Source organism: Lepus europaeus, chromosome 9, assembly GCF_033115175.1.
Source record: "Lepus europaeus isolate LE1 chromosome 9, mLepTim1.pri, whole genome shotgun sequence".
Taxonomy (NCBI): Eukaryota; Metazoa; Chordata; class Mammalia; order Lagomorpha; family Leporidae; genus Lepus; species Lepus europaeus.
In genome coordinates this window covers 36427989-36455739 of record NC_084835.1, presented here as the reverse complement: position 1 = coordinate 36455739, position 27751 = coordinate 36427989, and the positions used below count along the sequence as shown (strand labels likewise).

At 43.3% G+C, this 27751-nt stretch overlaps 1 protein-coding gene across 8 annotated transcripts in view; it reads left to right on the top strand.

Moving 5' to 3' along the window:
• Positions 1-27751, top strand: part of CADPS (calcium dependent secretion activator) — a 506306-nt gene that overhangs the window by 223447 nt on the left and 255108 nt on the right. For all 8 annotated transcript variants that reach the window (XM_062200191.1, XM_062200192.1, XM_062200188.1 and 5 more), the window contains 2 exons: positions 11749-11829; positions 25177-25410. In XM_062200191.1, the coding sequence (XP_062056175.1) occupies positions 11749-11829; positions 25177-25410 (315 nt within the window). The remainder of the gene's footprint in view (positions 1-11748; positions 11830-25176; positions 25411-27751) is intronic.

Genomic DNA, 27751 nt, shown 5'->3' with positions numbered 1-27751 from the left:
ACACATAGACACACACACATCACATGCATACATGTTCATATCACTAGAGACGTCACGGCAGAAGCTGGATACCTGAATTGCATTTTGTCCTTGTGAGTAACTTTTATACTACATTTGCAATATATGAAAATGAAGTTTGCTTCCCCTTAAAATAGTGTACTTAGTAAAAGCATTCGGTTTTATTAGAGATATTTTAGACAGCATTGGATATCTTCAAGACTTCCTGGTGGGCACAATATTTTTGCCATTTATAAATTGCTTTTCACCATGACTTGTCGCTGCTGAAAGAGAAAAATTGCTCAACAGTCCATAAGGGCATTTTTATTACCTATAATATTTATGTCAAAATCTCTAGAGAATAAGATCACCTCAGGCTCATTTTGAAAAAGTGACCATTTTTCCTCAAATAGGCTGCTTGCCTGAAGAGAATTTTAGAAATTAGCAACAACAAAATTCAAGATCTAGTTACAATCAAAATAGTCATCTCCATTTGAGCAGCAATTTAATAATTTCTAAAAACAAACCTTCATATTTATTTTTGAAACAGTCCTGAAATTTGTGTTTATCCAGCTTCAGAATTCATAGCACAGTGCCTTAAAGCAAGCATTTCATGAATATTTTGAAATAGCAAGCTGAATGTTAATATTCCCAGTTTCCAGATGAAGAAAATGAGCCCCACAGATTGTAATTAATTCAAATACTCAATAGCATTTTTTCATTCAACAAGGATTTAATAAATTTAAAGTCTTCGCATTCAGAAATCTATTTAGGTTATGATTTTTGAGCATCTTTCGGGTATCAGACACCACAATAAATGCTTGAACAAATATCTCATGAGGGGCCAGCGCTATGGCGCAATGGGTTAACGGCCTGGCCTGAAGCACCGGCATCCCATATGGGCGCTGGTTCTAGTCCTGGCTGCTTCACTTCCAATCCAGCTCTCTGCTGTGGCCTTGGAAAGCAGTAAAAGATGGCCCAAGTCCTTGGGCCCCTGCACCCGTGTGGGAGACCCGGAAGAAGCTCCTGACTCCTAGCTTCGGTTTGGCGCAGCTCCAGCCATTGCAGCCATCTGGAGAGTGAACCAGCAGATGGAAGACCTCTCTCTCTTACTCTCTCTGCCTCTCCTTTCTCTCTGTGTAACTCTGACTTTCAAATAGATAAATAAATCTTTAAAAAAAAACACACACACAAATATCTCATGAACTCATCACAACAATCGGCCAAGTAGATACTATTACCTATGTCTCAAATTTAGCTGTGCAAATATTTTTAATGGCCTACATACATTAGTCCCTGGAGATTTTTACAGTGAATAGGACAGACATGGTCTTTGCCCTCAAGGTACTCACAGTCTTGCAGAGAGCATGACATGAGGCACACCATGCCATCTTGTTGGGGGACAATAACAGGATCCCAAAGCAAGTGGCCTTGGCTGAGATCATGCAGGATCCTAAGGAAGCACCATTGTGCTGTGGCTTAGGTCATGATTTACTGTTAAGGGATCACAGAGGAGAGGAGGGCAGGCATATCAGCCAGGGGCCAAGCTAGAACATATCGTGTTTGACAATCTACAAGTGTCAGCATACAATGGCTTGAGCCTAGAGAGCCAGACAGAGCATTAGGAGACAAGGCTGGAAGGCTGTGCAGGACCATATGGCCAGAGCTCCCTAAGCTCTACTAGGCATCTCTGACTCCTATTGCCGAGGAAGATGCAACGGGACTGAAGGGTCATAGCAGGAGAGCAACATGAGCAAATGCATGTTCCAAACAGATGAGCGGACAGCCTTGCAGAACATGGATCAACCCTTGCGCCTGCAAGTGTGTTTGCACACCCAGGAGCTTATTGGAAGGGCATGTTTCCAGACCTCACTCCAGACTTACTGAATCAAAACTCCTCTTGGGTGAAGCACGGGTTTAATGAGTTGTCAAATTGTTTCTTATGTGCAGCAAAGCATGAGCATTGTAGGATTTTGGTAAAGTTCTTGGTCTTTGCTGCACATTGGAGTCACCTGGAGAGTTGAAAGAACTAATGCTGATTCCTGGGTCCCAACTCATGGTGTCTGGTTTAGTCATTCTGAATGCAACCTGGACGTAGAGTTGCCTTCCGTCCCTCTCAGGGCTGTTTCATGAGCAGCCAGCACAGACAACTGCAGCACAGAGGATAGTGATGAGAGGATCTGGGTGACCTCGCCAGTCCACGGTGCAGAGGACAGTAGCAGATAGACAGAAGCAGTAGATTGCAGAGGTATTTAGGAGGCGACTGCACAGCTATGACGGGATAGACTGGTCTAGTTGCCTGCACATCTTCTCTTGACAAAATCATGTGCAGCTTCCGCTGCTGCAAGCCCACTCAGAAAAGCAGTGCCCACTCCCTTCTTTGAATGGCTTCAGTTCTCTGTGTTCTCAGGATAGTGCAGGTGAATCGGACTAATTCCCAACCACAAAATATGCACAGCTGTGTCCTCCATGTGGGATAAACAGATTCTCTGACCTCAACAGAGCCCAGTTATGGCCCTCATTTTGTGAACACTCATCCTGGTGGAGGCATGGCACTAAGTGCCTTAGGACTACTGTTGTCTGCCATTCTCACTGGCATCGCTACTGCTAAAACTCCTGCTTGGCAAGTGAGTCCAGAGCTCAGTACATAGCTTGGTTTTGCAGAGCTGGGAAGTGACAGAGCAAAGATGTGAGGCCAGTTCTGATTGTTTCTAGCTCCTGGGTCCCTGACCACCATGCCTTCAGCTGCTCTGGAGGAGAAGGGAAGTCTTAGACCCAGGATACATGGAACACTTCAATGCTGGACTGGCTGGTGATGCCTAGAGGAGCAAGTTCATGCCTGGCTGAATAATCACGGAAGACTTCCTGAAGGAAGAAAGTTTGAAACCAGACCCTGAAAGATACGAGATGTTTGCAACAGTGGAAGGAAGAGAGGAGGTCATTCCAGACCTGGAATGGGAATGAGGAAAGACTTGTTGAGAACTATAGGATCATAAAGGAGAAGATTAGATTTCTGTGTGAGGTATTTTTATGCTTGCTCAGAGAATTGCTGCATTCGGAGCTCTTGTGTTATATTTACTGCATTGCCAGAAGCCAGTAAAGACATAAAACTGGTGACTCAAATATACACAGTGCTATCATTGGCTGGCAAATCTGGGAGCTAAACCCTGCATTTTGCAATCAAGGCGAAGTGCATCCTTCAGAATGGAAACTTTGACCTACTCAAAGTCTTCTCTTAGAAAAGAAATAAGGCATGGTGAAGAAGAATGGGAATGATCTTATTTTATCTCCTCCACAAATGAGATGATATCTCTTTGGGTGATTTTTTCCAAAAATAGAATGTAATTCAGTGTGTGTAGGACACCAGACTCTGTTCTCTCTGTACAAATAACCTTGGAACCAAGACCTTAGTAACAACTCAGATGGGAGGCAAGGCTACAGATCTCATTAGATTCTCTTCTGATGTGATGGGGTAATAACATGTATTATCAAGTATATTGTATGTCTGTTCCACTGAATATCTATGATAAGATTCAGTAATATATATAGAGAAAAAATATATAATCTCTTCCATGTCTTTCATAAAATAAAATAACCTATATATTAGAGTATATGTCTATTATATTTTGTATCTGATAAGATGCACTAATATGTATAATAGAATATATTTCTAACATGTCAAGTCTCTGCAGTAATGTGTATAATAGAGTATATGATAAATCCAATATATCTGAGATAATACAGCCTATAATAACAGCATGGGATGTAGCTATTATACTGTGGATCTCTGATGAGATGCAGTAAAATATACAACAGAGTATATGATAAATTAACATATGTAGCACATATGATAGAGCATGTATCTATTATATGTCTCTGATGAGATAGGGTAATACATACACAATGTGTTGAACCACTGCTGGGTGAACGTTTGCATTATTATCCTCCTCACACTAGTTCTTTGAGGTCATTATTTTCCAGCTACGGGTAGAGCTGCTCAGACAGGTTGAGTGACGTAGCTCTGGTCACATGGCACATATGTAGCAGAGGCAATGTTAGATCTCCTGGCCTGTGATACTGAAATCCATTCTCTTCCAAGTGTTACCTGCTCTCAGCAGGTACAGTTATCTCTGGAATTCAGCTGAACAGCTTAACCTATGAAAACTTGTTTTCTCACCTGAAAGTGGGGAAGCCTCTTCTGCCATTGTGAGTATTTCTAGAATCAGAATTTTTGGACAGGAGGACTACGCCAGCTGTGGAATACCAAGGACTACTGACTGGCCTGCTCAGAGTCACTGAAAGTGACTTCATGCCAAGGCTCAGAGAAGTTCAGTTACTTGCTTTACAAGGCTGCTCACTTGTAAAGTGGAAAGGCAATGGATTGGAATCTGTACAACCTGGGGCAGCGGAAGCACCTGCCGGGCATGTCCTACGTCCTCAACATTAAGGTAGAAAAGCAGGAGAAAGGGGCACAGGAACCTGAAGCGGCAAGCAGGTGTTGAATGTTGTAATATAGTCACGATCCAAACCTTGGTTTATTTTTTAAAGCAGGAGCTTAACCACCTACGTCTCCCGGTCAGGTTGACTCTATCCCAGCTGTAACTTTCCAGACTGCAGTGCACCAGGAAGGCAGCATCCACTGGAGCAGTTTGTCTCTGAAGGCATATTTTAAAAAAAGCCTGGGGCTGTGGAGAAAAAGCAAGAGTGTGCCAGCTCGTAGGAGCACTTTGTGGGCAGGTGGCTCACCCTCCTCTGCAGTGGCTCTTGGCAGCTCCCATCTCAGACACTCTTCTCTGGGAACTCAGGGGCCAGGCTGGGAAGTTCAAAGAATAAAAGTGAACAACAGATGGAGTTAAACCCAGGTCAGCAGGTGGCTTGCTCCACAGCTGCTGGTGGTGCCCCCCCCTTCATTCCCCAGAGCTTAAAGTTAAGGGTGCTTTATCACAATGTGACTGAGTACAGATCCCAAAGTTCAGTATCTACCTATTTCTGCAGAGAATGGCACTGTGACACAGCCACTGAGCAGTGAGACATCATAAAGTAGAGGTTTAACAGACTAGCTATCGCCCTAATTTCTCACTGATCATTTGCTGTGTGATTGTAGACAAGTCGCTGCTGTCACTCTTTGGGTCACAGGTAACTGATCCTTGAGTCAGTTAGGCAGTCTTCTTCATCTTCTAGGTGCTTGCTCAGCAAATCACATCTGGTGCCCTCCCCGAGCTGACAGTCTAGTAGATGAGCAGCGAATCATCATATGTGTGAAATTACAATGGTGATAAGTGCCAACTAAGAACAGGTGCATTACACCTGGAGCCTGTATGGCAGAAGACATGGACCAAATCTGGAGGGGTCAGAAAAGAGTTTGATATCAAGCAGAAGGATAATTGATAAGAACGAGTTATTAGTCAAGAAGGAGCTGAGGAAGAATGTTCCAGGCATGAGAAACAGCTGTGCGTAGCACCCGGGGCAGGACAAAGTTCTTCCACAGTGAGGCCTCAGGAGAGCATCCACAGGAGGAGGAGATGGGGCCCCTGTCTAAGGTTACCACGTTATTTCTAGAGCTCCTTTCATTTTAGTCCTTAGACTGGAGCTGGTTTATTTTCCCTGCGGGTGAGTACCATAGGTTTTTTATCCAGAAAGCAGAATATTTATTCATATAATGCATAGGGTCATCAACCTATTTCTGTTTACTTTTTTTGCATGTTTGAGTCACATCCTCTCTTTGCTTGACCAAATACTATCTCTTGGCAATAATGACTTTGGAAAATTCCAGCCGAACTTGCCTTTGTATCATCATCATGTGTGAACAGTGGAGAATTCAGGCATCCTCGGGGAAAGATGTCTCTCAGGTATACTGTCAAGACCAGTCCTCCAAGTATTCTGAGACTAATGAGGGGGCTCCAGGCCCAGGCCCTGTGACAATATCATCATCACCCTAGAGGTCAGATAGGGCATTCCCTTGTAGGTTGCCTTTTTTGAGATAGAAATCTGTTTGTATAGTGAAAATTCTGTCCACAGACATGAACAAAATGAAGTGCACAGAAGAACTGCCTAGGTTAGCATACCCTAAAAGATGTCCCTGGGGCGTTCAAAAGTCGGATAGGTATGGAAAAATGTGGGGCTTCGTGAGGTTACCTTGATACTGCATTTCTAGGCAAGGTGTCTGTGAAGACAATCAAGCTAGCATAGTTTCCAGACTCTATTTGAGCACAGATAACCTTTTCACTGGGAACTTAGAGGATTTAGATTGCTCCCCAGAATATGACTTTGAGAAGTGCTAGTCTAGAATTTTTAGAGAATCCTAGAACATAATGACCTAGAGCTCATCATTTTTCAGATGAAGAGAGTACAGACAGACACTTTATGACTTTGACCAAGTTCCCACAGGAGAGGGTAAATGGAGGACCAGAACACAGGCTGTATTATCCAATGCAGATTCAGGGCTCCTTGCCCCAGGCTAGTTTCTTTCCCAAGTCACAAAAGGCAGAGTGTTGAGTTAACATTCAGTGACTGCCCACAGGGATGACTCTAGACACCATGGGCTAACCTGTAGGAGCTTCTGTGAGCCTGCACCATGCACAATACTTTGAATGCATGTTATTTGCCTTAATTCTCATAATGCATTGCAGTGAAAGTTTTATCCAGATTTCCCAAGTGAAGAAACTGAAGCTTAGGAAAGTTCAGTCGTTTGTTCTTCCTCTTCTCACAAAGTCCAGGTCTTCATCCAGGTTGCTCTGACTTCTCTTGCACAGTGCAGTCCATCATCTCACTTCATCTTTTCAGTCGTCATGCAAGATAACAATGGCCTCAGCTTGGCAGATGGGAAAGCTGAGACTCAGTGGAGTTCACAGACCTGACAAGGTCACACAGCTGCAGTGGCTTGGGTGGCCACAGTTCTGCTCTGCAGGCCTCAGCTCTGTGTCCAAATTGGCCCTGCACTGCCACTGATCTGAGTTCTCATCTCTGCATTGACTAAGAGGGTGCCATGGCTGAGTCAGAGAGATCTGCAAGGCTCCAACAGGCTTCGGCTTGTGACTCAGGAGACCCTGCCTGCGTGTAGCCAGTGCTGCGCTCAGTTTAAAAGAAAAGCCTAAGGAAATGTGTCTCTTGGGTCAGCTCAAATGAGAATAACCACACTGCCTCTGCTTGACCTCTACTAGTAGGAAGATTATGTGTCTAATTAGGTAAAGGGCTTGCATGCACATGTCCATTTTTGAAACCTAATGAGCTGTGGACAGGAAAGGTTTGCCCTTGGCTTGGTTCTCTAGCTGATCTTTCCTTTCCTCGGAGGAAAAGACCATAGTAAACACAACCTGGTTTCCATGGAGGCTCACTCTCTGGCTTTTTCTTTCTCGCACTTGAAAAGGTAATGACTTGGTTTTTCTTTATATCTTGGGATGTCACACAGCGGGGCTGTCAGGTGCCTTGGTTGAGGATGGCCTTCTCTGTCAGGCCACGCTATTTGCAGCAGCTTCGTTCGCTTTTCCCTTTTCATCCTACTCTCAGATCATTAGCTGTCAGGCGGCTGGGGCTGCCTCTGGTCACTGCTGCTAATTAAAGTCACACAGAGCAAAGGGACTCGACCCTGGAGATCATGGGAGACGCTGCAAAGCCAGGGAAGCTTGTCAAGAGGTGGATGCCCCGATCACTGGCAGTGCACAGTGTCGGAGCAAGAACCCACATCCACACCTGGGAGGAACACCATCCCTGCAGGTGCCTTCTGTCTGAGCCTTTGATGCCCCATGGTGGCCCTTGTCAGAAATGCAGCCAGCCTGGGCTGCTCCTGGAACAACACAAGGAGCAGAAGCCATGTTCCTCTGACTTTGCTGTATGCTCAGCACGGGGCTGAACACTGTATCTGTTCTCAGTTAATTCTCGTGACAACCTTATATAGACTTATCCTGATTATTCAGATGAGAAGACCTGATACTCAGAGATTAAGTGACCTGCCCGAGGTCATGCAGTTACCAAGTAGAAGAGCCATTGTAAGGACATGTTCATTGCTGCCATTTCTTGGGGACAAATCTGGTGCTGCTACAGCCTCCATAAAGAAAAACAGTCAATCATGGACAAGTGACAGAGTCAACATGTCTGTCCCCTCCCCACACCCCCAATAGTGGCCCTGTGTTTCAAGGTGACCCCATCTAAAAGGAACACAGTGAGAGTGCTGAGGTTGTTAGTTGCCAAGACCAGTCAGGAAACCAAAAGAAGGTGTTTGCAAAGGAAGGAAAAATTATGCAGGGCAAAAGAGTTCCCGTTTGAAGCAGAGCAGACTTGGTTTCCAAGAGCTGGTACCCCTTGACCAGCTCTGTGAATGGGGGCCCATCCTCAACCATACTGCCACTCCATTGCCTCCTCTTCAGGATGCTCCCTGCTAGGGGCTGGCATTGTGGTGTAGCAGGTGAGGCTGCTGCCTGCAGTGCCAGCATCCTATATGAGTGCCGGTTCAAGTCCCAGCTATTCCACTTCTGATCCAGCTCCCTGTTAGTGCACCTGGGAAGGCAGCGAAAAATGGCCCAAGTGCCTGGACCCCAGCACCCATGTGGGAGACCTGGAAGAAGCTCCTGGCTCCTGGCTTCAGATCAGCCCAGCTCCAGCCATTGTAGCCATTTAGGGAGTGAATGAGCAGATTAAAGATATCTCTCTCTCTAACTGTGCCTTTCAAATAGATAAATAAAAATCTTTTTTTTAAAAAAAAAGAAGAAAGAAAGAAAGAAAAAAGAATTGTATTTATAAAAACAAATGTTCTCTGCCTCTTGGGGTCAGCGTTGCAGCAAAGCTGTCACCTGCCATGTTGGCATCCCATATGAGAGTCAGTTCATGTCCCAGATACTTCATTTTCCATCCAGCTCTCTGCTAATGTTGTGGGGAAAGCAGTGGATGACCCAAGTGCTTAGGTCCCTGCCACTCACTTGGGAGAGCCAGATGAAGCTCCTGCCATTGGCATTTGGCCCTACCCTGAGCACTGTGGCATGAACCAGTTCATTGTGGGGATTGTGGGCATTGTGGGCATGAACCCAATGAATTGGTTCATTGGGAATGAAGAAGTGGATGGAGGATCGCTCTCTCTCTCCCTCTCTCTCTGTAACTCTTTCAACATGAATAAATGTTTCCTGCCTCATAAAGTTATTTCACATGTGGAATTTCCCAAATTTCTCGGTGGAAACTTTGTTTTCATGAAATGTTCTAAAGACAAACTTAAATGCAACTACTAGGAAAAAATTTTCTGTATTGATTATTGTAAATTTTCATCAGGGACCAGCATTTCTTGGCCCCACAGCCCTTTGTCCTGTGGAAGAATCATATTACCATCTGTTTCTTGGGACCATTTATGAAAGTATATGAGACAACTCATAAGGTATTTAGTGGTTGATGCAGATATCAACAAGTGTTCATCCCCTCTCCTCTATACCCAAGTTGTTCAAATAATCATATCTATTCTCACAAGGTTTAAGCTCACTAGAGTCAGGAGCTGAATATGTCTTGTTCTTTTCTGTATTCTAATTTCTTAACATACCAAGATATTTCATTAAAAAGGCATGAATGAGTTAATGAATGAATGATTCAAACTCAGTTTAGACCTCGCCTGTTCATCTCCATTGTTGCATTTTTGGTGATTGCGCTTATGTTTTGCAAGATCAGATCTCACCAGACTGTGAGAAACTTCGAGTGTTTGGGGTGATGGTCAAGGGGAAGGATCAGGACAGGAAGTCAGGGAGCTGGCTCTGTTGGACTTTTTCCCTTTCCAGTTTCCACTGTTGTAACCAGCCTATCTCTGGCAGAATTTTCAGCATCAGCCCCTAACTGAATCATTTTGCTGCTGCTCACGGAAGCAGCAGGGTGTTTGGTTTGCACATGTATTTTGAATAAGGTGTTTCTGAGTGGCCCAGCTGTGTTTGCACCTGGATTTGAAGAACTCCTGGTCTTACCACAGAAATAAAAAGAAAGCCATTCTTTGTAGCTTAAAAAGAACACTGTGGGCCCTGTGTTTCCCACCTGCATCTATTAGTAAGCAGTGATCAGAATGGACACTGACTAGTTGGTATGACTTATGTATTAACCCTTTAATTTAGAACAGATTTTCCAACTGGTGTTCTTTGTGTACAACAAAACTACAAATATAAAATAGTTGAGTTGAACAACATCCAACAAGTGTCTTTTCTACAGGACTTCCCAGAGACGTGAATTCTGACACAACCTTCCCCCAACCCATCTGAACGTTTGGTGATGTTTCCTGGAAACCTGTCTTGGGGAGTCTCTAACATCATCTCTCAGGGACACACTGCCTCAGAAGCTGCAGTGTGTTGGAAATCCCACTTTCACGACCAGGAAGTAGTTCTTCTCTTCCAAACAGCGGAAGGAGAAGATGAAGTAACTCGTTGCCTCTTGAATTGAGTAGTGGGATACAAAGGGCACAGCCTCAAGTCATAAGGATCTCTCTGAGTTCTGGAAAATAAACAAAACACTAATATTGACACTTCAATAGTATGGCCATCAATTGTCCGGGATGATTCTTTGCGTCATACCAGAAATTACCATTTCATAGCACAGTTAACTAACATTGTTATTTCTTCTTTTTTGTGTTGTTTTGGTAAGCGTGGAGCTTTTAAAAATGACTTTTAGAAGAATGGAACTTAGAAACATGTATTTCTCAAGCAGCTTTTTGTTATAATAGTCACCAAAGAAAAATAATGCCTGTCCTACTTGAATGCTACTGTTTCTTATTAAAATTTTATGTGGATAAAATAAATCATAACTTCCTGAAAAAATAAGATTCACTTAGAGTCTGAAGGCTCATGCAAAGCTTACTTGCAAATAGAGTGCTTCAATTCATAGACCAGGAATCCTGCCACCTTTTGTAGATACACTTTAATTGGAACACAGTGACTTTGATTCTTTTGCTGTCTATGTCTGTTTTCACAGTGCAGTGGATGACTTAATTCATTGCAAGAAGGATCTTATGGTCTTCCATGCCTGAAGTTTTAATTTGATGATACTCTGCAGAAATATTTACCAGTCTCTTTCATAGTTTCATAGAAATAAGTGAAAGTTAGGAATATTACCTAACTGATCTCTTCATTCTATAGATGGGAAAAATGAAATCAGAGAAGTTAGAGAATTTTCCAGGTATATTTATACTTGAATGTTCTAATCTTTATGTCTGAGTGGCTGTCATCATCCTGAAAGGCAAGGGTAGATTTCACCTTAAATACCAACGCAGCTGACAGGGAAATGGCATCTGGTAAAGATGGTTGAGAAGATCTTAGGGCTCATTGAGAAGGAGTACAATGACTCATTAATCTGTCACGTTCCTACAGTGGGGCAGCAGTTGGGAAGTGCCATGCGTATGTACTATGTCTACTCCTTACACTTCTAAACATTATATCACTACCACCTTCTTTGTACATCTGCTATGTAAGCACTTTCCTTATTGGGCCAAAACAGAGGTGTTGCCTTGAGCATGTGTTAGAAACATTACTGTTTAGCAGTTTGGACATGATTGATGATTCTTGTTCAAGGTCATTCCAATGCCCCAATGTTAGTAACTGCTTACCCTGTCATGTTCTGCCTTGAAGAATTTAACTGAATCTCACTCCATTTGGAATTGTTGGTTACAAGAACATTTGTGAAATAGAGTGAAGTAGGTGCTCAGAGTTGAGGAGGGTGTAATATGAAAAGTCAAAAATTTGTTGACTTTTTGACCCAAACTGAAAGTCTCCATGTTTTTAATACCTTTGTGCTTTTGTGCAGTTGGACAATCCAGATGAGCAAGCTGCCCAGATTAGACGAGAGCTGGATGGACGTCTCCAAATGGCAGACCAAATAGCCAAGGTAAGACATTGTGGGGATGATTGCTGGGGGCCAGGCCAGAGTCCCACCCTGGAAGCACAGTTTTTATCTAGGACCTTCAGAAACTAAGCTGAGAAGCAGAGAGGAGGGAATATAAGGATGGTCACCCTAACTGGGTCCGCAGAGGCCAGCTCTCTAGCGGTATCACCTGTGTTCATTATGCTCCAATGAACACCCAGACAAAGGCTTTCACTTCTATTCTGAGATCCTGATGCTCATTTCCAACTGTCTATTGGACATTTCTGCTAGGACACTGTCCAGGCATTTCAACTGGAATGCATTCAGAATCTGCTACTTCTCTCCTTCCTCCCACCCCTTACAAACACCCACCCTGCCCTTCTTCCTGCATTCTATTTTACGTTACTATAGTGAAAGGGTCTTCCTCATTGTTGGTTTCTCCTTCCTTCCCCACAACACTCTAAGCCACCCAGTGTTGCTGATTCTGCCTCTTCAATGTGCACTGGAGATTTCTTGACTGCTTTCCAGTCCCACTGCTCACGCTTTCCTCTAGCCGTTCATGGTCTGCCTTCATCTGGATGCTAAATGCTATCCCTGGCTCCACCCCTTCCACCTCTCCTGTCAATCCTGCACATAGCTGCTATTCCAAAACTCACATGTGAACATGTCAAAACAGAGCCTCAAAATCCTTCAGGAGTTTCCCTCACTGCCCCCAAATAAGTTCTTTAGAATGGCGTTCAAGGCTCTTCATCAGCAAACCATACCTTTCCTTATTAGCTTCTCTTCTAACAACTTTCCCATGAGAACGTCCCCATCTGGAGACGTTGTCTGGATAGCAGGTGCTCTCCAGGAACAGTGTCTATCTCCCCACTTGTCTCTCAACCTTAAAGGACTTTTCTGCCCTTCTCTGCTTATCAAATTGACCTACTGAGGCTTTGGTGGCTAGCATCAAACACCTTCTGTGAGAGCTTAGCAGTGTGTCCTTCTCACCTCTCTGCTCATACCATACTGATCTGGAATTTCGCTATGGCACTTCGTTGAATGGTGAGCATTTATTTGCATGTCTCAGTATTCAAGAAGAGAGAATTTTTTTAACTTTTATTTAATGAATATAGATTTCCAAAGTACAGCTTAAGGATTACAATGGCTTCCCCCTCCCCATAACTTCCCTCCCACCCGCAACCCTCCCCTCTCCCGTTCCCTCTCCCCTTCCATTCACATCAAGATTCATTTTCAATTCTCTTTATATACAGAAGATCAGTTTAGCATATATTAAGTAAAGATTTCAACAGTTTGCACCCACATAGAAACACAAAGTGAAAAATACTGTTTGAGTACTAGTTATAGCATTAAATCACAATGTACAGCACATTAAGGACAGAGATCCTACATGAGGAGTAAGTGCACAGTGACTCCTGTTGTTGACTTAACAAATTGACACTCTTGTTTATGGCATCAGTAATCACCCTAGGCTCTTGTCATGAGTTGCCAAGGCTATGGAAGCCTTTTGAGTTCACCGACTATGATCATATTTAGACAAGGTTGTAGTCAAAGTGGAAGTTCTTTCCTCCATTCAGAGAAAGGTACCTCCTTCTTTGATGACCTGTTCTTTCCACTGGGGTCTCACTCACAGAGATCTTTCATTTAGGTTTTATTTTTTTTTGTTTTTGTTTTGTTTTGTTTTGTTTTTGCCAGAGTGTCTTGGCTTTCCATGCCTGAAATACTCTCATGGGCTTTTCAGCTGGATCCGCATGCCTTAAGGGCTGATTCTGAGGCCAGAGTGCTGTTTAGGACATCCGCCATTCTATGAGTCTGCTGTGTATCTCGCTTCCCGTGTTGGATTGTTCTCTCCCTTTTTTATTCTATTGGTTAGTATTTGCAGACACTAGTCTTGTTTATGTGATCCCTTTGACTCTTAGTCCTATCATTATGATCAATTGTGAACAGAAATTGATCACTTGGACTAGTGAGATGGCATTGGTACATGCCACCTTGATGGGATTGAATTGAAATCTCCTGGTATGTTTCTAACTCTACCGTTTGGGGCAAGTCAGCTAGAGCATGTCCCAAATTGTACATCTAAGAAGAGAGAACTTCTAAAGGATGGGGATCATTGTTGTTGATGACTATAGCCAAGTGGTAGCTACTGTTAGTGCTGTTGCTATCATTCATATTATTATTAATAGTGGCAATTCTAGGTGTATTTATTGGACACTGACTCTGAATCAAGCATGCTAAAATGTTAGCTCAGTCAACCCTCAGAACAGCCTTTCAAGGCCACTTTAGTTATTAGTGTCATTTTATACATGAGGAAGTCCAGGCTGTGAGTGATAAGCATCAGCAAGGTGCCCCTCAAGTCTGTTAAATGTAAGGACTAGTACTAGGCTGAGGTGCTTACCTCATGTGCAAAATTTAAAGGACCCTTAGAAAGTCAGCAATCAAAATAAGAGTTTAATAGATTTTTAAATTTTATTTGTTTACTTATTATCTGGAGCAAAGAGAAAGGGAGAACATTGGACCAGAGCCAAAACCAGCAGCCAGAAACTCAATCAAAGTGTCTCACAGGGTGGTAGGGACCCAAGTAAGTGAGCCATCTCCAATGTCTCCCAGGGTCCACACTGGTAGGAAGTTGGAGCCAGGAGGTGGAATGTGGTATGCTGACATCTTAACCACTAGGCTAACCACACACCCTGATGACATAGTTTAAAATCATCCCTAATACCACACAATCTATGAAAACAAAATATCACACGTTTCAATACCAACCAGCTTCTCCTAGCTACAAGAAGAATTCTTCTTCTGGCTACAGCCACAAGCCATGGATGCTTGTGATGGTGGCATTCTAAGAAGTGACATGGAAGATGGGCATGGAGTAGAGCTTAAGGAGCAAACGTTGACTTTGTAGGGAGAAGTGTCTTAGGACTAAGACATGCATAAGGAATTCAGCTGGACAAGAAACCAGTCCAAGAAGCCAGAGCATCCTTCTTTTTGTGCTTATGTGGTTTTACCAAAATATCTTGTGTCTTCTTTTGGGCACCTTTAAAATTCGTGGTGAAGTCAGTCTGATGGCTAAAAATGGGATGCAATTATGGATGTGGCTACAGGTAGAGTAGGAGGCTCTTATGTTTTAGAATCTCACTGAATGTGGAGGTAAATATCAGTTAGGCATCAGAATTCTCCTGTAATCCCACTGTCTCCTATCAGTGTCATATCCAGGAAATGAAGGTCATTTGGTTCATTCCCACACACACACTCCAAAATCAAGCCCATGGCACCTTTGCTTTAGTTATTTTGTTTAGTTTGGGGCTTAGCAGGATAAGAGAGTAGTGTTAGACCAATTGTAATTTTTAAAAGACCCTGGATAAACAATGAGCATAGAAGCATAGCGAGCCAAGATGCTCACCTCTGAACACCAGATCAAAGAAGTCTCCCCCAGCCCACACCACCAAGTATTCTGATGCTAAGTAGGATATTATTAATAACATAGAACTGAACTTGCTTACTTAATGAAATAGAAAAGTAAAGTGAATGTTAGTTGTTATTTACAGAGGATGGAGAAGAATTTCAGAACATACGGATGGTCCCTCAAGCAATAAGAGTATTGAGGGTTTCAGAGACAGCCTGCTCACTGCTATCTCCCATTGTTTGTTCTTCTGCAATGCTCACTTATGCCAGATGTACCCTTGCGACAGCAAGTTGGTTGTAGAGTGAGCTCTTCAACCTAGGAGAATTAATAAAAATTCCCTGCCCTGTATGGCCACAGCAATTGATTCAGAAATAGACACTTGATTCATATTAAACCAGTGAGACCATTCCCTGAGACCCATGTACTATAGGCCAGAATTACTGTGTCTTTTAGTGGTAAAGAGATTTCAGCAGCCATTTTCAGTTTTTCCATGCAAGGAGAAGATGAAAGAATAAAACCAACACACAGAGGAAAAATAGAGACAGAATAATCTGAGGCAAGGAGTTCTCAAAATATTAAGATATGATTGTGGTCATTCATTCATTTATCTGAGAGTCAGAGACAGATAGAGAGCTCCCAGCCACTAGTTCATTTCCCAAATGCCTACAATAGCCAGAACTGGCCTGGGCCAAAGCCAGGACCTAGGAACTCAATAAAGGTTTCCCACATGGGTAGCACTGACCACCTACTTGAGCCATGACTACTACACAAGAGTCTGCATTGGTAGGAAGCTGGAGTCAGGAGCCAGAGCCAGGAATCAAACCCAGATACCCTGATGTGGGACATGGGTGGCCCACCCACTAGGCTCAACAACCACTTCAGTGTTTGTATTTCTTCATCTTCTACCATGTAACTACTTTTCTCTTGGCTTAATGGATTCCAAGAAAAATAAATTCTCCCTTTGGCTAAACTGAGGAAAATGGCAAAGTATCTCATTCACCAAAAATTAGATCTCAAGGTCTCAGATATGATCTATTTCATGAAGAGATATTGAAACAAAGCACCTCTGCTTATCTTCTTTTAGCATGCCCTGATTTTTCTATTTCAAGCATCTCAGTGAATTTTAGTGAGGATGTGCAATTCAACCCATATGGCTGAACGTCATCTCCTGTAAATATCATAACCACAAGTTCTTGGATGTAGATGTCACCCATCACACAGAATTCACTCTGTTCCCTGAATTGAAAGATGGTCTGAGCACTTCTGATTGCAAGTGAGAGGCACCCACTTAACGATGCTTATGTAAAAAAAAAAAAAGTGGGGAATAAGGAGGTGTTTCTAGGGATGAAGGCATAGAAGAGCCAGAACCCAAGAAAGAACTCAAACCAGGGCCCACAAAGAGGCCAGGAATTTTCCTCCATCTCTCATCTCTGTGTCATAGGTGTTGCCCTTTCTTTTTTTTTTTTTTAATTTTTTAAAATTTTTTTAAAATTTTTGACAGGCAGAGTGGACAGTGAGAGAGAGAGAGAGGGAAAAAGGTCTTCCTTTGCCGCTGGTTCACCCTCTAATGGCCGCCACAGCCAGCGCACCGCGCTGATCCGAAGGCAGGAGCCAGGTGCTTCTCCTGGTTTCCCATGGGGTGCAGGGCCCAAGCACGTGGGCCATCCTCCAATGCCTTCCCAGGCCATAGCAGAGAGCTGCCCTGGAAGAGGGGCAACCGGGATAGAATCCAGCACCCCGACCGGGACTAGAACCGGTGTGCCAGCGCCACTAGGCGGAGGATTAGCCTGTTGAGCCACGGCGTCGGCCGGGTGTTGCCCTTTCTTTTGCTGCAAGCCAGCTTTCTTTGCTTCTCTGGGAGGATGCATGGCTGCCCCACAGTGCTCTGTGTTTTTGCTTTGGCCAAATAGAGAATCATTAAGCCAAGTAGTCTCCCTCTCAGATCTTTCTGTTTCTCTTTCCTTTCTTCTCTCCTCATCCCTCAAGTTCTGAATTCCAAGAATCTGGCCTCTGATTGGCCCAGTTTGGTTCAAGAGCCAAATCCTGGTGCATTCAACCAATCCACTGTGGGGTATGAGTGAGAGTATAGTTGAACACACAGATGCTGGTGATGCATCATTTGGGTGAGAGTGGCGAGAGGCATGGCTATGCATGGAATGGTCATTATGAATTGGGAAATACCCCAGATATACCCAGCACTGATAGCTATCATTTACATACCATTTACTTTGTGCCACAATCACTTCAAACCATTTGGCATTTGATAATCTATTGAATGCTGCACCCATTTTATGAGAGAGGTGCTATCATTACCCCAATTTCATAAACAAGGAGGCAAATGCAGATCTCAGAAGACTTGACTAAGGTCATTCAAAGAACAGAATATGAACTCTTCATCACTATGCTTGCTACCATTAAGGAACACTTTCATAAGTACAGCAAATGCAGAACCTCAGTTTCCTCATCACCATAACATGAGGATCCAATACGCCTTTCACCCAGGCTATCATCTTACCTCATTCCCACCAGTTATCTGTCTGTCTGTCTGTCTGTCTATCTATCTCCCCTATCGCTCCCTAACAGTACTGTCTTAACTGTGTCAGACACAGGCTCCCATTGAGACCCGTGATAGACGATCCTTGGAGGTACAGTAATTGTTCCTCAGTGGAGGCAAATCAAGTACATTAAGTGATATGCCCTAGTTCGCTCAGCTAGTAATCAGAAAGCGAAGTCCTGTAATTCCAACTTTCATGCCATTTCTTTTAGTTATCAGGGGAGAGGCAAGAAATTATTCCATGGCAGGACTACCACCCTATTTCTCTCTTCCCTCCCTCTCTGGAAAACTAATTCCTTTCTTCTACTAAAACTTGTGGTGCATTCCATTCAGTTTATCCAGAAGCCCAAAAGAAACCCCAATGACGGGCAGAACTGGCTGCTTGACTTCAGAAAGCCTTCTACTCTATGCTTTTAATCTGGAAAAAGGTTATTGTGACCCCACTGATCCTGCCAGAAGCGTCCTCATCATCACACACCTCAATGAGTTTGTTCTATCTTCCTAGGAGATAAGGAGGCAAGAGCAAGTCAGTGTTCTGTTAGTCATCTGTCAATTCAATTGCACCAACATCCTACAGATCATCAGAGGGAGACAAGAATGCACAAGAACATTAGACAGAGGTGGCCTCACTGTGAACATCAGTCACGCTGCCTTAAAGGCTGTGGGAAGAGATCTGAATGCATTTTTTTTTAATCTAGTAGAAATGACTTCTTAATCCCTGTTCAAACATTTCCCCAAATCCTCTCATGTTGATATTAAAGTGTCCCTAAATTTCACCCCGGAATTAAGTCTAAGTTATTTAATGTGTCTGATCAGAAGTTGACATTGGGGCTTAAATAGGCAGATGGTGGCATTAGTGCTGCTATGATACTTCCCAGTTCTTCTGGCCACATTTTGGACAAAAATTCCCAAATTCTTGAGCTAGCTATGTAATACAAATAATATAGCTTATGGTATCAGTGACAAAAGTCTGGGAGTGAAACAACACTTTTGTAAGCTATCATGTAGGTGTGAAATTACTATTTAGATCCCCATCCCATGAAGAACAAAATTACCATCCCATACCCTCACCCTGTTGTAAACATCCAAAAGAAATAATTTCCAAATATTTTCCATTGGAATAGTTGTATTCTGCACTTTGTCAAGAATCGGATAGTAGTGGAATCCTCTCCTACCAGCTTACAAACTATTATCCTGTCTGTGTCGTGACACAGCATAACCTTCCAAGCACATAGCAAGAATTTAAGTCAATTTATTGCCTGAAAAAAAATGTATAAAGGGAGCATCTCTCTGCCTCTGGCCTTTGTCATCAAGCTAAGAACCTAGGGAAATGTAAGTTCCAGGCCAAACCTCAAAGCTAGAGAGGTCCTCTGAAGCCCCTTGAAATGAAAAGAAGTCCACCCAGTTCCTAAAGCTGAAGAAGTAAATCAAATTGGGTAAAGAAAGTAATCTAGGGAACTGTAATGCCAAAGCCCAGAAATGCCTTCTTTTGTCTGTGTGGCTAATTTTGACAAATTACTCCCCATATCTTCTTTCTCTGGTTGAACATGGCTTCCCCTTGCTCATCACTCCCTGCACTTCAGGCTACACAGTACCGTAAACTGGGTGATGATGGAATGAATGGCTAATACTGTGGAGGGGTTAGCTCTCCCTAAGCTGCTGCTGAGCAATCACTGTTCCGGGATGGTCTGCCTATAGGGGGCCAGGCTGGGAGGTCCCATGGGGTTACCTCAACTCTCTTGACATTGAGGGCCTGGGCGTTCTGCACTTTCACGTGTTAGCTAAAAACATGGGCTGTGGAATGAATCTGTTAGGTTTCATACTCAACTCTACTAGTTGTTGCCTCAACTTTGTGGCCTCATTTTCTTCCAGCATATGCCTCGGTGAACTTGGAAGGATTAGGCAAGGCCAAGCATGTGAAGTACTTAGACGAGTGTCCAGTCCATAGTTAGCACTCAGTAAATGCCATCTGACATGCTCACCCTTGCTATAGTTATCACATTAGTAGTAGTATTGGTGATGATAGTCGTTGTGGTCCTGGTATAATCCCTTGAGTGTGTGTGTGTGTGTGTGTGTGTGGTATGTAGGGTGCAGAGAACTAGTAGTCAAAAGACATTCGTGTTTACTACCACCACTTACTCTTCATGGTAGTTCTGTGTGGTTTATTATCTTATTTCAAATGTAGAAACCAGACTTCAGACAGATGAAGAGATCCATCTAAAGTCATGAAGTTAGTAAGTGGCACACCCAGGATTAGTGTCAAGCCTGTGTCACTAATGTGTACTGGACAAGGATCCTCAGTGCCCTGTTTGTGCTCTGTGCTGCCTGTGTTTCTTCATGTGTCACGTAATATCTAGTTGGTCACATTTTAGCCTGCCTCCCCATAATGTCACCTCCCTTCTCTCTTATCCTCACTGGCCACTTTACCACCTGACACATGACAGAAGACCTAGAAGTGTCCGACAGGTTGGGTCAAAGAGGTGCAACACTTTCCCTGATCTCCCTTGTCTACAAGTATCCTTATGTGACATCCCTTCTTGTCACCTATCAGCATATGTCATTTAAGTCTTTGGAGTCTAGGGTATTTCTCATTGAAAGGGAGTAGTGCTGTCAGCTGTTATACACACCTCATTCATCTTTTTCTGGATGAAAAATCCAGAATCAGAAAACAAAAGCCAATGGCTGAAGGAACTGTTAGAACTTTCCAATGGTATCTGCCAAGATGTTCCAAAAATACTTCAGTCTGGCTGAACATAAATAACCCTGGTAGGAATTGTCCCTGAGAGACAGACCATCCCTGTTGGGAAACATTATTACCCCAAAACAAAAATAAGTGGCCAGTGGAGATTTTCTTAGGAGAACTCTGTCTATCTGTGTGCTGTGTCTTTGACAAAGCAATATGAATAAGCAATCCTTTTGTCTAGGCTTATTTGCTTTTATGCTTGAAAAGGTAGCCATAAAGATGGACAACAACATTTTCCTTATTTTGGCACAACAGCAGCTTTTAAATTTGTACGTAATGAGTCTGCCCCTGAAATCTCCACTCAAGAACCTCAGCCTAGATTGACAGTGCTATTTCTTGCCAAGACTTAGGTAGTCAGAGCAGGCAAATGGCCTTGTTTTCCCTTGCTGATGACGGCTCTATGACCCTGGTTTAATGCTGTCATTAGGAACTGTCCACATTCTATGGGGAAGGATCCTTCTTTGGATTTTTCCAATATTGTGCTGCATAAAGTTTGGGCCAAAATGGTACTGTCTATAGCCCCTGGGTCTTCTTCCGAAGCACCTCAAATAAGTTCCTAACAGGGGCGTGATAAAAGGACTGTAGTTATGATGCAGTCTCAGAGCTGATTAGCAAGGCAGAATCCGTTTTACAAATACTGATTTTTTTTTTCTCCATGCACCTGAAAACTGCAAAGCCAGCAAGTGGCAATGAAATCAGAGATACTACTTAGTCAATTTCACTGGAAAGTCCCATGAGATTTACTGAGGTTTGGGTCCCAATATGAGGAGGAAAGAGATAGGACAGAATAATTATGGCCTTCAGATTCTATAAATGTATGACATTTGCTTCTTGGCTGGCTTCTTTCTTGTGGCCTAGGGACTACCCAGAATCATGAGTCAACCCACCTTGTTGTTCCCTTCACTCTGCAGAAGGGCTGTGTTCCAAATGGGATAGGGAAGTACCTCGTGATCGTGTCCAGACATGTAGACCTTCTTGTTTCCATCGTTGCCTCTCGTGTTCCCTTGGGGAGAAGAAAAGAACAATGGCTTTGTCTCAGCCAGCTCAACCTGGTGGCAAATGCTTTTCTTTATCTGCTCAAAGGTTACCTCCTCTGGAAATCTATCCCTGGACTTTCTCTGGAAGAATTCAGTCTTGTGTATGCAAGACCTTTAAACATTGATGGATAGGTATAATGAAAAAACTATGTGTGAGTTTCAAAAACACTAAAATATGTATCTTTTAATTCAGTTTTTCCACAAACTTGTTGAAGTACCCTCACACTTCTGCACAGCATCTACCTTGAGGTTGCTTTATAAATCTTCCTCCCACTCATGATTATCTCAGAGAAGACATTTGTCAGTCATGCATCATGATACCCCCAGTGCTGACACTGAACAAGGCAGTGGGAGTAGATGTTTGCTAAGTTATGATGGCCTGGCAGCCAGATCCTCCCATCATCATGGCCTTTTACATGAAAGATTCCCAAGTTCTGAGCTTAACAGCTGTTGCCTGATTAGAATCCAAGGATGGAAACAGTCAAGCCCACCATACAGAAGTTTAAGACAAAAAGACTTTTTTAGATTGTTTGTGTTGAATCATCAACCTGTCATTTCATTTCAGAAGCATCCATGCTGCTTCTACTCTCATAGACGCCCACAATGTGTTTAGAAAGCTCTAGGCAGTGGGCTGGGCCCAACCATAAAGCAGGATGTGATGAAATTCAGAAGGAACAGGGACTCTGATTTCAGACCCCCCCATAGTCATTTACAGGGAAAAGCAGATTCTTGGTGTTCTTGCAGAACTTAATTCATCATCTCTCCACCTCCTCCTCACAGCTGACTTTTAGCTACATTGATATTTAATATGGACATTTTGATATACCATCAATCCGTTAACTCAGCTCACATATACTGAACACTTACTATATGCCAAACATTTAAGCTAGATGCCCACAATCCAGCAGGGGTGTCAAGATTGGTATGATTCATGGCCCAGAAGGAAAGACAGACACTAAGCGAATGAAACTCACAATTGCTTAATTATACATATTTGGTCTTAGTTCACTGGTGGCTATGACAGAATGCCATGGATGGCTTATAAACTATCAGAATTTGTTTCTCACAGTTGTAAAGGCTGCAAGTCCAAGATCAAGGCACTAGCAGTGTCTGATGCGGTCCCGCTTCTTGGTTCAAAAACAGAACTCTTTGCACTAAGTCTTCCCATGGTGGGAGGAACAAATGAGCTCTCTAGGGTCTCTTTGATAAGGATCCTGCCCTTGTGACCTAATTGCCTCCCAGAGGACCCATCTTCAAATACCATGAGGATGAGGTTTGAGCATCTGAACATTTGGCTGGGGGTTGGGGAGGGGTAGATATTTAGTCCACTGCAGCAAGTGTTAGCAAGTAGGTAAACCAGGTATTACAAGCAAGTGTAACACAGGGGCTCAGCTTACAGAAGTGAAGTTCTGAAGCTTAAGTATGGAGGAGGAGAGGGGAGCGATGCTTAAGACAGCCTCCAGGTAGGAAGAAGACTGACCATGCAAAGGCACCGCCAAGCTCTGAGAGAGAAACCACTTAATACATTTGTATGAAGCTCCTGTGGTGGCAAGGAAGGAACACCCTTCTGGCTAAATAGTGGGTAGAAGAAGTAACTTGAAAAGAAAATGAGAGATTCTCAAGGAAATGATATCCAGGGAGAGTCACTAAACCTTGAGGGAATTAGAAAGCTAATAAATGTCCAAACTCCTTTCTGCCACTCCAGACAACTTCTCTTTCTTATTTTTCCTCTCCTTTCCTCCTTCTCTCTCTATTTTCTGGGTTTTTTTTTTCCCCTCTCTTTTCTGTGTTAAGCATCTTACTCCACTTTGACAGGGCCCAGAATGGCCATGAATCCTGAGACTATATTATCTTGCTGCTTCATCTCCAGTCTCCCATTGCGATCTCATTGCAATCTCAATGCATCCCAGTTCCATGGCTTGAGGAACCAATCTGCTTGATGTACCACGTACAGAACTATTGGTTGACTGAGTCGGGTTCCCCATGTCTGAAAGTCTTCCGTTTTGCCACCCACAGTGGGCAAATTAATTCAAGCTGCATGTGGTCTAGATGGAGTTTCCCAGCCAGAAAGACAAAGGACATAACCTTCAGAATGTAACTGGCCATAGACCTTGATCCAGGGGAGTAACCTATGTCAGAATTGGATGAGAATTCTAGAATGAAGAACTCTATCTTCCATGGCCATTTCAAAAAGGAAAAGTCATTCTTTGTTTAGATAGTGTGATAGTATATTGTGAGATCCTTAGTAACATTTTTGTGACATGAAGGGAAGCCAGTCTGAGCATGGAGCCAACCCATAGGAACCAAAACCAAGATCTTGAAGGAAAAAACTCAGCTGTGTTGACATCATCTGACATCTGGTTCCAGCCTTACCTGAAGGTGGACTACCCCCATGACATTTCCATGCCAGTGGATTCCTTTTGTTATTGGAGTTTTCTGCCGCTTGAAAAAAAAAGAAAAAGTCAAACCGACTTGCATTGCTCCTCATTCTGTCAGTTATAACAGGGGAGGCTGGGAAAACAAGTTAATGTTCCAAGTGAAAAATCATGATTTAATAAGGTGATCAATGCAAAGTATATTCAAGGCATGCAGATAGAGGTCTGAAAAAACAAGTAGTGTGGCTAGAGCATTGCCATTACAACTGAATCCATAAGCAAGGAAGAAATAAAAGCAGTGGTCAATTCTTATAATAAATTGCTCTGTCTTTTCTAAAGAATTTTAATCACATTTTTATCACTTCATTAATTTTTTCCATTTTTCTTGAAAACGGTAACTATTCTTCCCAGAAATAGCCACAGGCTAAGTTGGAAGCATCTCAAATGAGCCCCTTTTGAATTATTCATGTAAAAAAACTCTATAGATATCCAGAAATAGGGTGTCTTTCTGTTTCCATAACTAAAACACAACTGACTGCAGTTTGCTAAAAAGAAAAACAGTTTGAACTGAAATCAAATTTGCAAAATATCGCCCCATTTTTCTTTCCACAAATCAAATTCACTGGAGAAAACTGGAAAAATTCTAGAACTGTAATGAAAACCTTTGATTCTTACTCTTTGTTTAGGAATGTGTGTGCGTATGTGTGTGTATGTATACGCACATGTTGGAAATTCTAATTAACAAGAAGGCAGGCAGGTGCCTCCACAAGACAGCATTTTTCTGACACAGTGCCACAGTGTCTGGTGGTAGATGTGATTCTGACTCTGGGCTGTGTATGAAAATCTTCTGTGTAGGTTGGCCGGCACCATGGCTCAATAGGCTAATCTTCCGCCTAGCGGCGCCAGCATACCAGGTTCTAGTCCCGGTCGGGGTGCTGGATTCTGTCCCAGTTGCCCCTCTTCCAGGCCAGCTCTCTGCTGTGGCCCAGGAGTGCAGTGGAGGATGGCCCAAGTGCTTGGGCCCTGCACCCCATGGGAGACCAGGAAAAAGCACCTGGCTCCTGCCTTGGGATCAGCGCGGTGCGCCTGCGGCAGCACACTGGCCTCGGCGGCCATTGGAGGGTGAACCAGCGGCAAAGGAAGACCGTTCTCTCTCTCTCTTTCACTGTCCACTCTGCCTGTCAAAAAAAAAAAAAAATCTTCTGTGTAAGTCTCTGTTTACTCTTCTGTTCATGCTTTTCTGTTCTCTCCTTAAGGAACGCAAATTTCCCAAGTTTGTATCCAAAGAAATGGAAAACATGTACATCGAAGAGCTAAAGTCGTCCGTCAACCTGCTCATGGCCAACCTGGAGAGCATGCCCGTGTCCAAAGGCGGGGAGTTCAAACTGCAGAAGCTCAAGCGCAGCCACAACGCCTCCCTCATTGACATGGGCGAGGAGAGCGAGAACCAGCTCTCCAAGTCAGACGTCGTGCTGTCTTTCTCCTTGGAGGTAAAAAGCCCTCAACTCTTGGCTGTTGCCTGGCCCAGCAAGCAGGACATGAGTGATACGGTGGTTAGCTTCTCTTCCACCTTCCACCCCAGGGGGAAGCATAGCTCAGCTAATCAGCAAGTGAGGCCCCATCTCCAGGAGCCCACATTTTTCTAGGAAAATATACTCTTCTAAAGAACCATCTGCTAAATTTAATCTTTCATTCCTTTCTGTGGCTTACATAGTATCCAAGGATTTTGTAAAGTAGTAAGGCAGTTTTGAAAGTTGAAGATTTTGGCAACCTTTGTTGCAGTTGTAAGAGGGGCAATCAAGCATTAACTCAAGTTTAAGTGTAACTTTTTCTTTCCATCATCATTCTTTTTTTTTTTTTTTTTTTTTTTTTTTTGACAGGCAGAGTGGACAGTGAGAGAGAGAGAGACAGAGAGAAAGGTCTTCCTTTTGCCATTGGTTCACCCTCCAATGGCTGCTGCTGCAGCCGGCGCACCGCGCTGATCCGAAGGCAGGAGCCAGGTGCTTCTCCCGGTCTCCCATGGGGTGAAGGGCCGAAGGACTTGAGCCATCCTCCACTGCCTTCCCGGGCCACAGCAGAGAGCTGGCCTGGAAGAGGGGCAACCGGGACAGAATCCGGCGCCCCAACCGGACTAGAACCCGGTGTGCCGGTGCCGCAGGTGGAGGATTAGCCTATTGAGCCACAGCGCCAGCCTCCATCATCATTCTTGATGGCTGTGCACTACAGAATCTCTTGTCTGAACATCAAAACAAGAACCCACTCTTGGGGCAGTCACTGTGGTGCAGAGTACCCTCTGCTTGGGGCCCATGCATCTCATGTCTAGAGTGCCTGGGTCAAGTCCCACTTCCACTTCCGATCCAGCTTCCTGCTAGGAAGGCACTAGGGAGGCAGAAGCTGATGGCCTAAGTACTGGGGTTCCTTCCACCCACATGGAAGACCTGGATGGAGTTCCTGGCCCTTAGCTTTTTCCTGGCCAAGCTTCAGCTATTGTAGGCATTTGGAGAGTGAACCAGTGGATGGAAGATCTCAATCTCTCATTCTGTCTTTCAAATAAAGAAAAATGAATAAATTTTTTTTTCAAAAATAAAGGACACTATCAGGCTACTATTATGGCAGACTGTGCCATGTGTTAATAAATTCCTCATAATTTCTCTGCATTCATTTTATCTTCATATATACTCTATGGAGTGATTCGGATCCATCTACATCAGAGTTGCCCAGTAAGTTGGTTCAGTATACAGATGCCTAGACCCTACCCAGACTTGCCCAACCAGAGTCTCTAGGGAGTTGGGATATCTATTGTTAGAACCATTTTGCAAAAATAGGTTAGCATCTTCTCAAAACGTTAAACATCAAACTGTGATGTCATCCTGGAACTCTACTGCTAGCTACCTGCAGAGTAGAAATGAAAGCATTGTCCCCTGCAAAGACTTGATTGCCAATATTTATAGCAGAGTTTGTTCTGATCGCTAAAAATTAGGACAGTCTAAATGTCCACCCACTGGTGAAAGGTTAGACAACCTGTGATACATACTTACCACACACTGCAGTTCAGAAAAATGGCCCCCTAGTGGACATGGGTAACCCCCAGAAATATACACTTGTGAAAGGAGGCAGACACAAGAGACTATCTCCTGTATAATTTTGTTGATTAGAAAGGTTGTGAAGGCAAATCCACAGAAATAGGAAGCAGATTAGTGTTGCAGGGCATGAGACAGAAATGGGCATCAGGGGTCTTATTGGCAAAGATAAAAATCACTCAAGCTGATTGATCATGATGGTCAAACAGCTTGATAAATGTCCTGAACATGGCTGACTTGTGCAACTGAAATGGGCTAGTTATGTAAAATGCATGTCTGCAAAATTGTCAGAAATACAGCCCTGAACTGTGTACATAAGTAACCAGATACTGTGTACTCCAAATTTGAGAACCACTCAAGTTATTAAAGTTCAAAATCCACAAGGCTTTTATGCTGACCCGGGATTAGGGGAGACCAAGAGAATAGATCACATTTCTGCACATTTAATTAGAATGGGTAAAGACTAAATTAATTTTCTAGAACATCATTAAGGATTGCTATGAATTAAGTCCAGGTAATTTGTTTTTCTGTGCTCAGTTCAGAATCGAGATACTCATGTATTCTGCAGTCAAAAAAAAAAAAAAAAAAAAAAGGCAGTGTGCAATTAAATTTAGAGACCTTGGGGTGTGAAAAAAATCATCAGTGTAATTTCACAGAATCCGTCTCTTTTTTTAATGCTGCCAACTAAGGTACTGAGCACTTTTTCTCAGGTGTCTTTGAATTTGATTATTGCTAATTAGAGGTGACAATG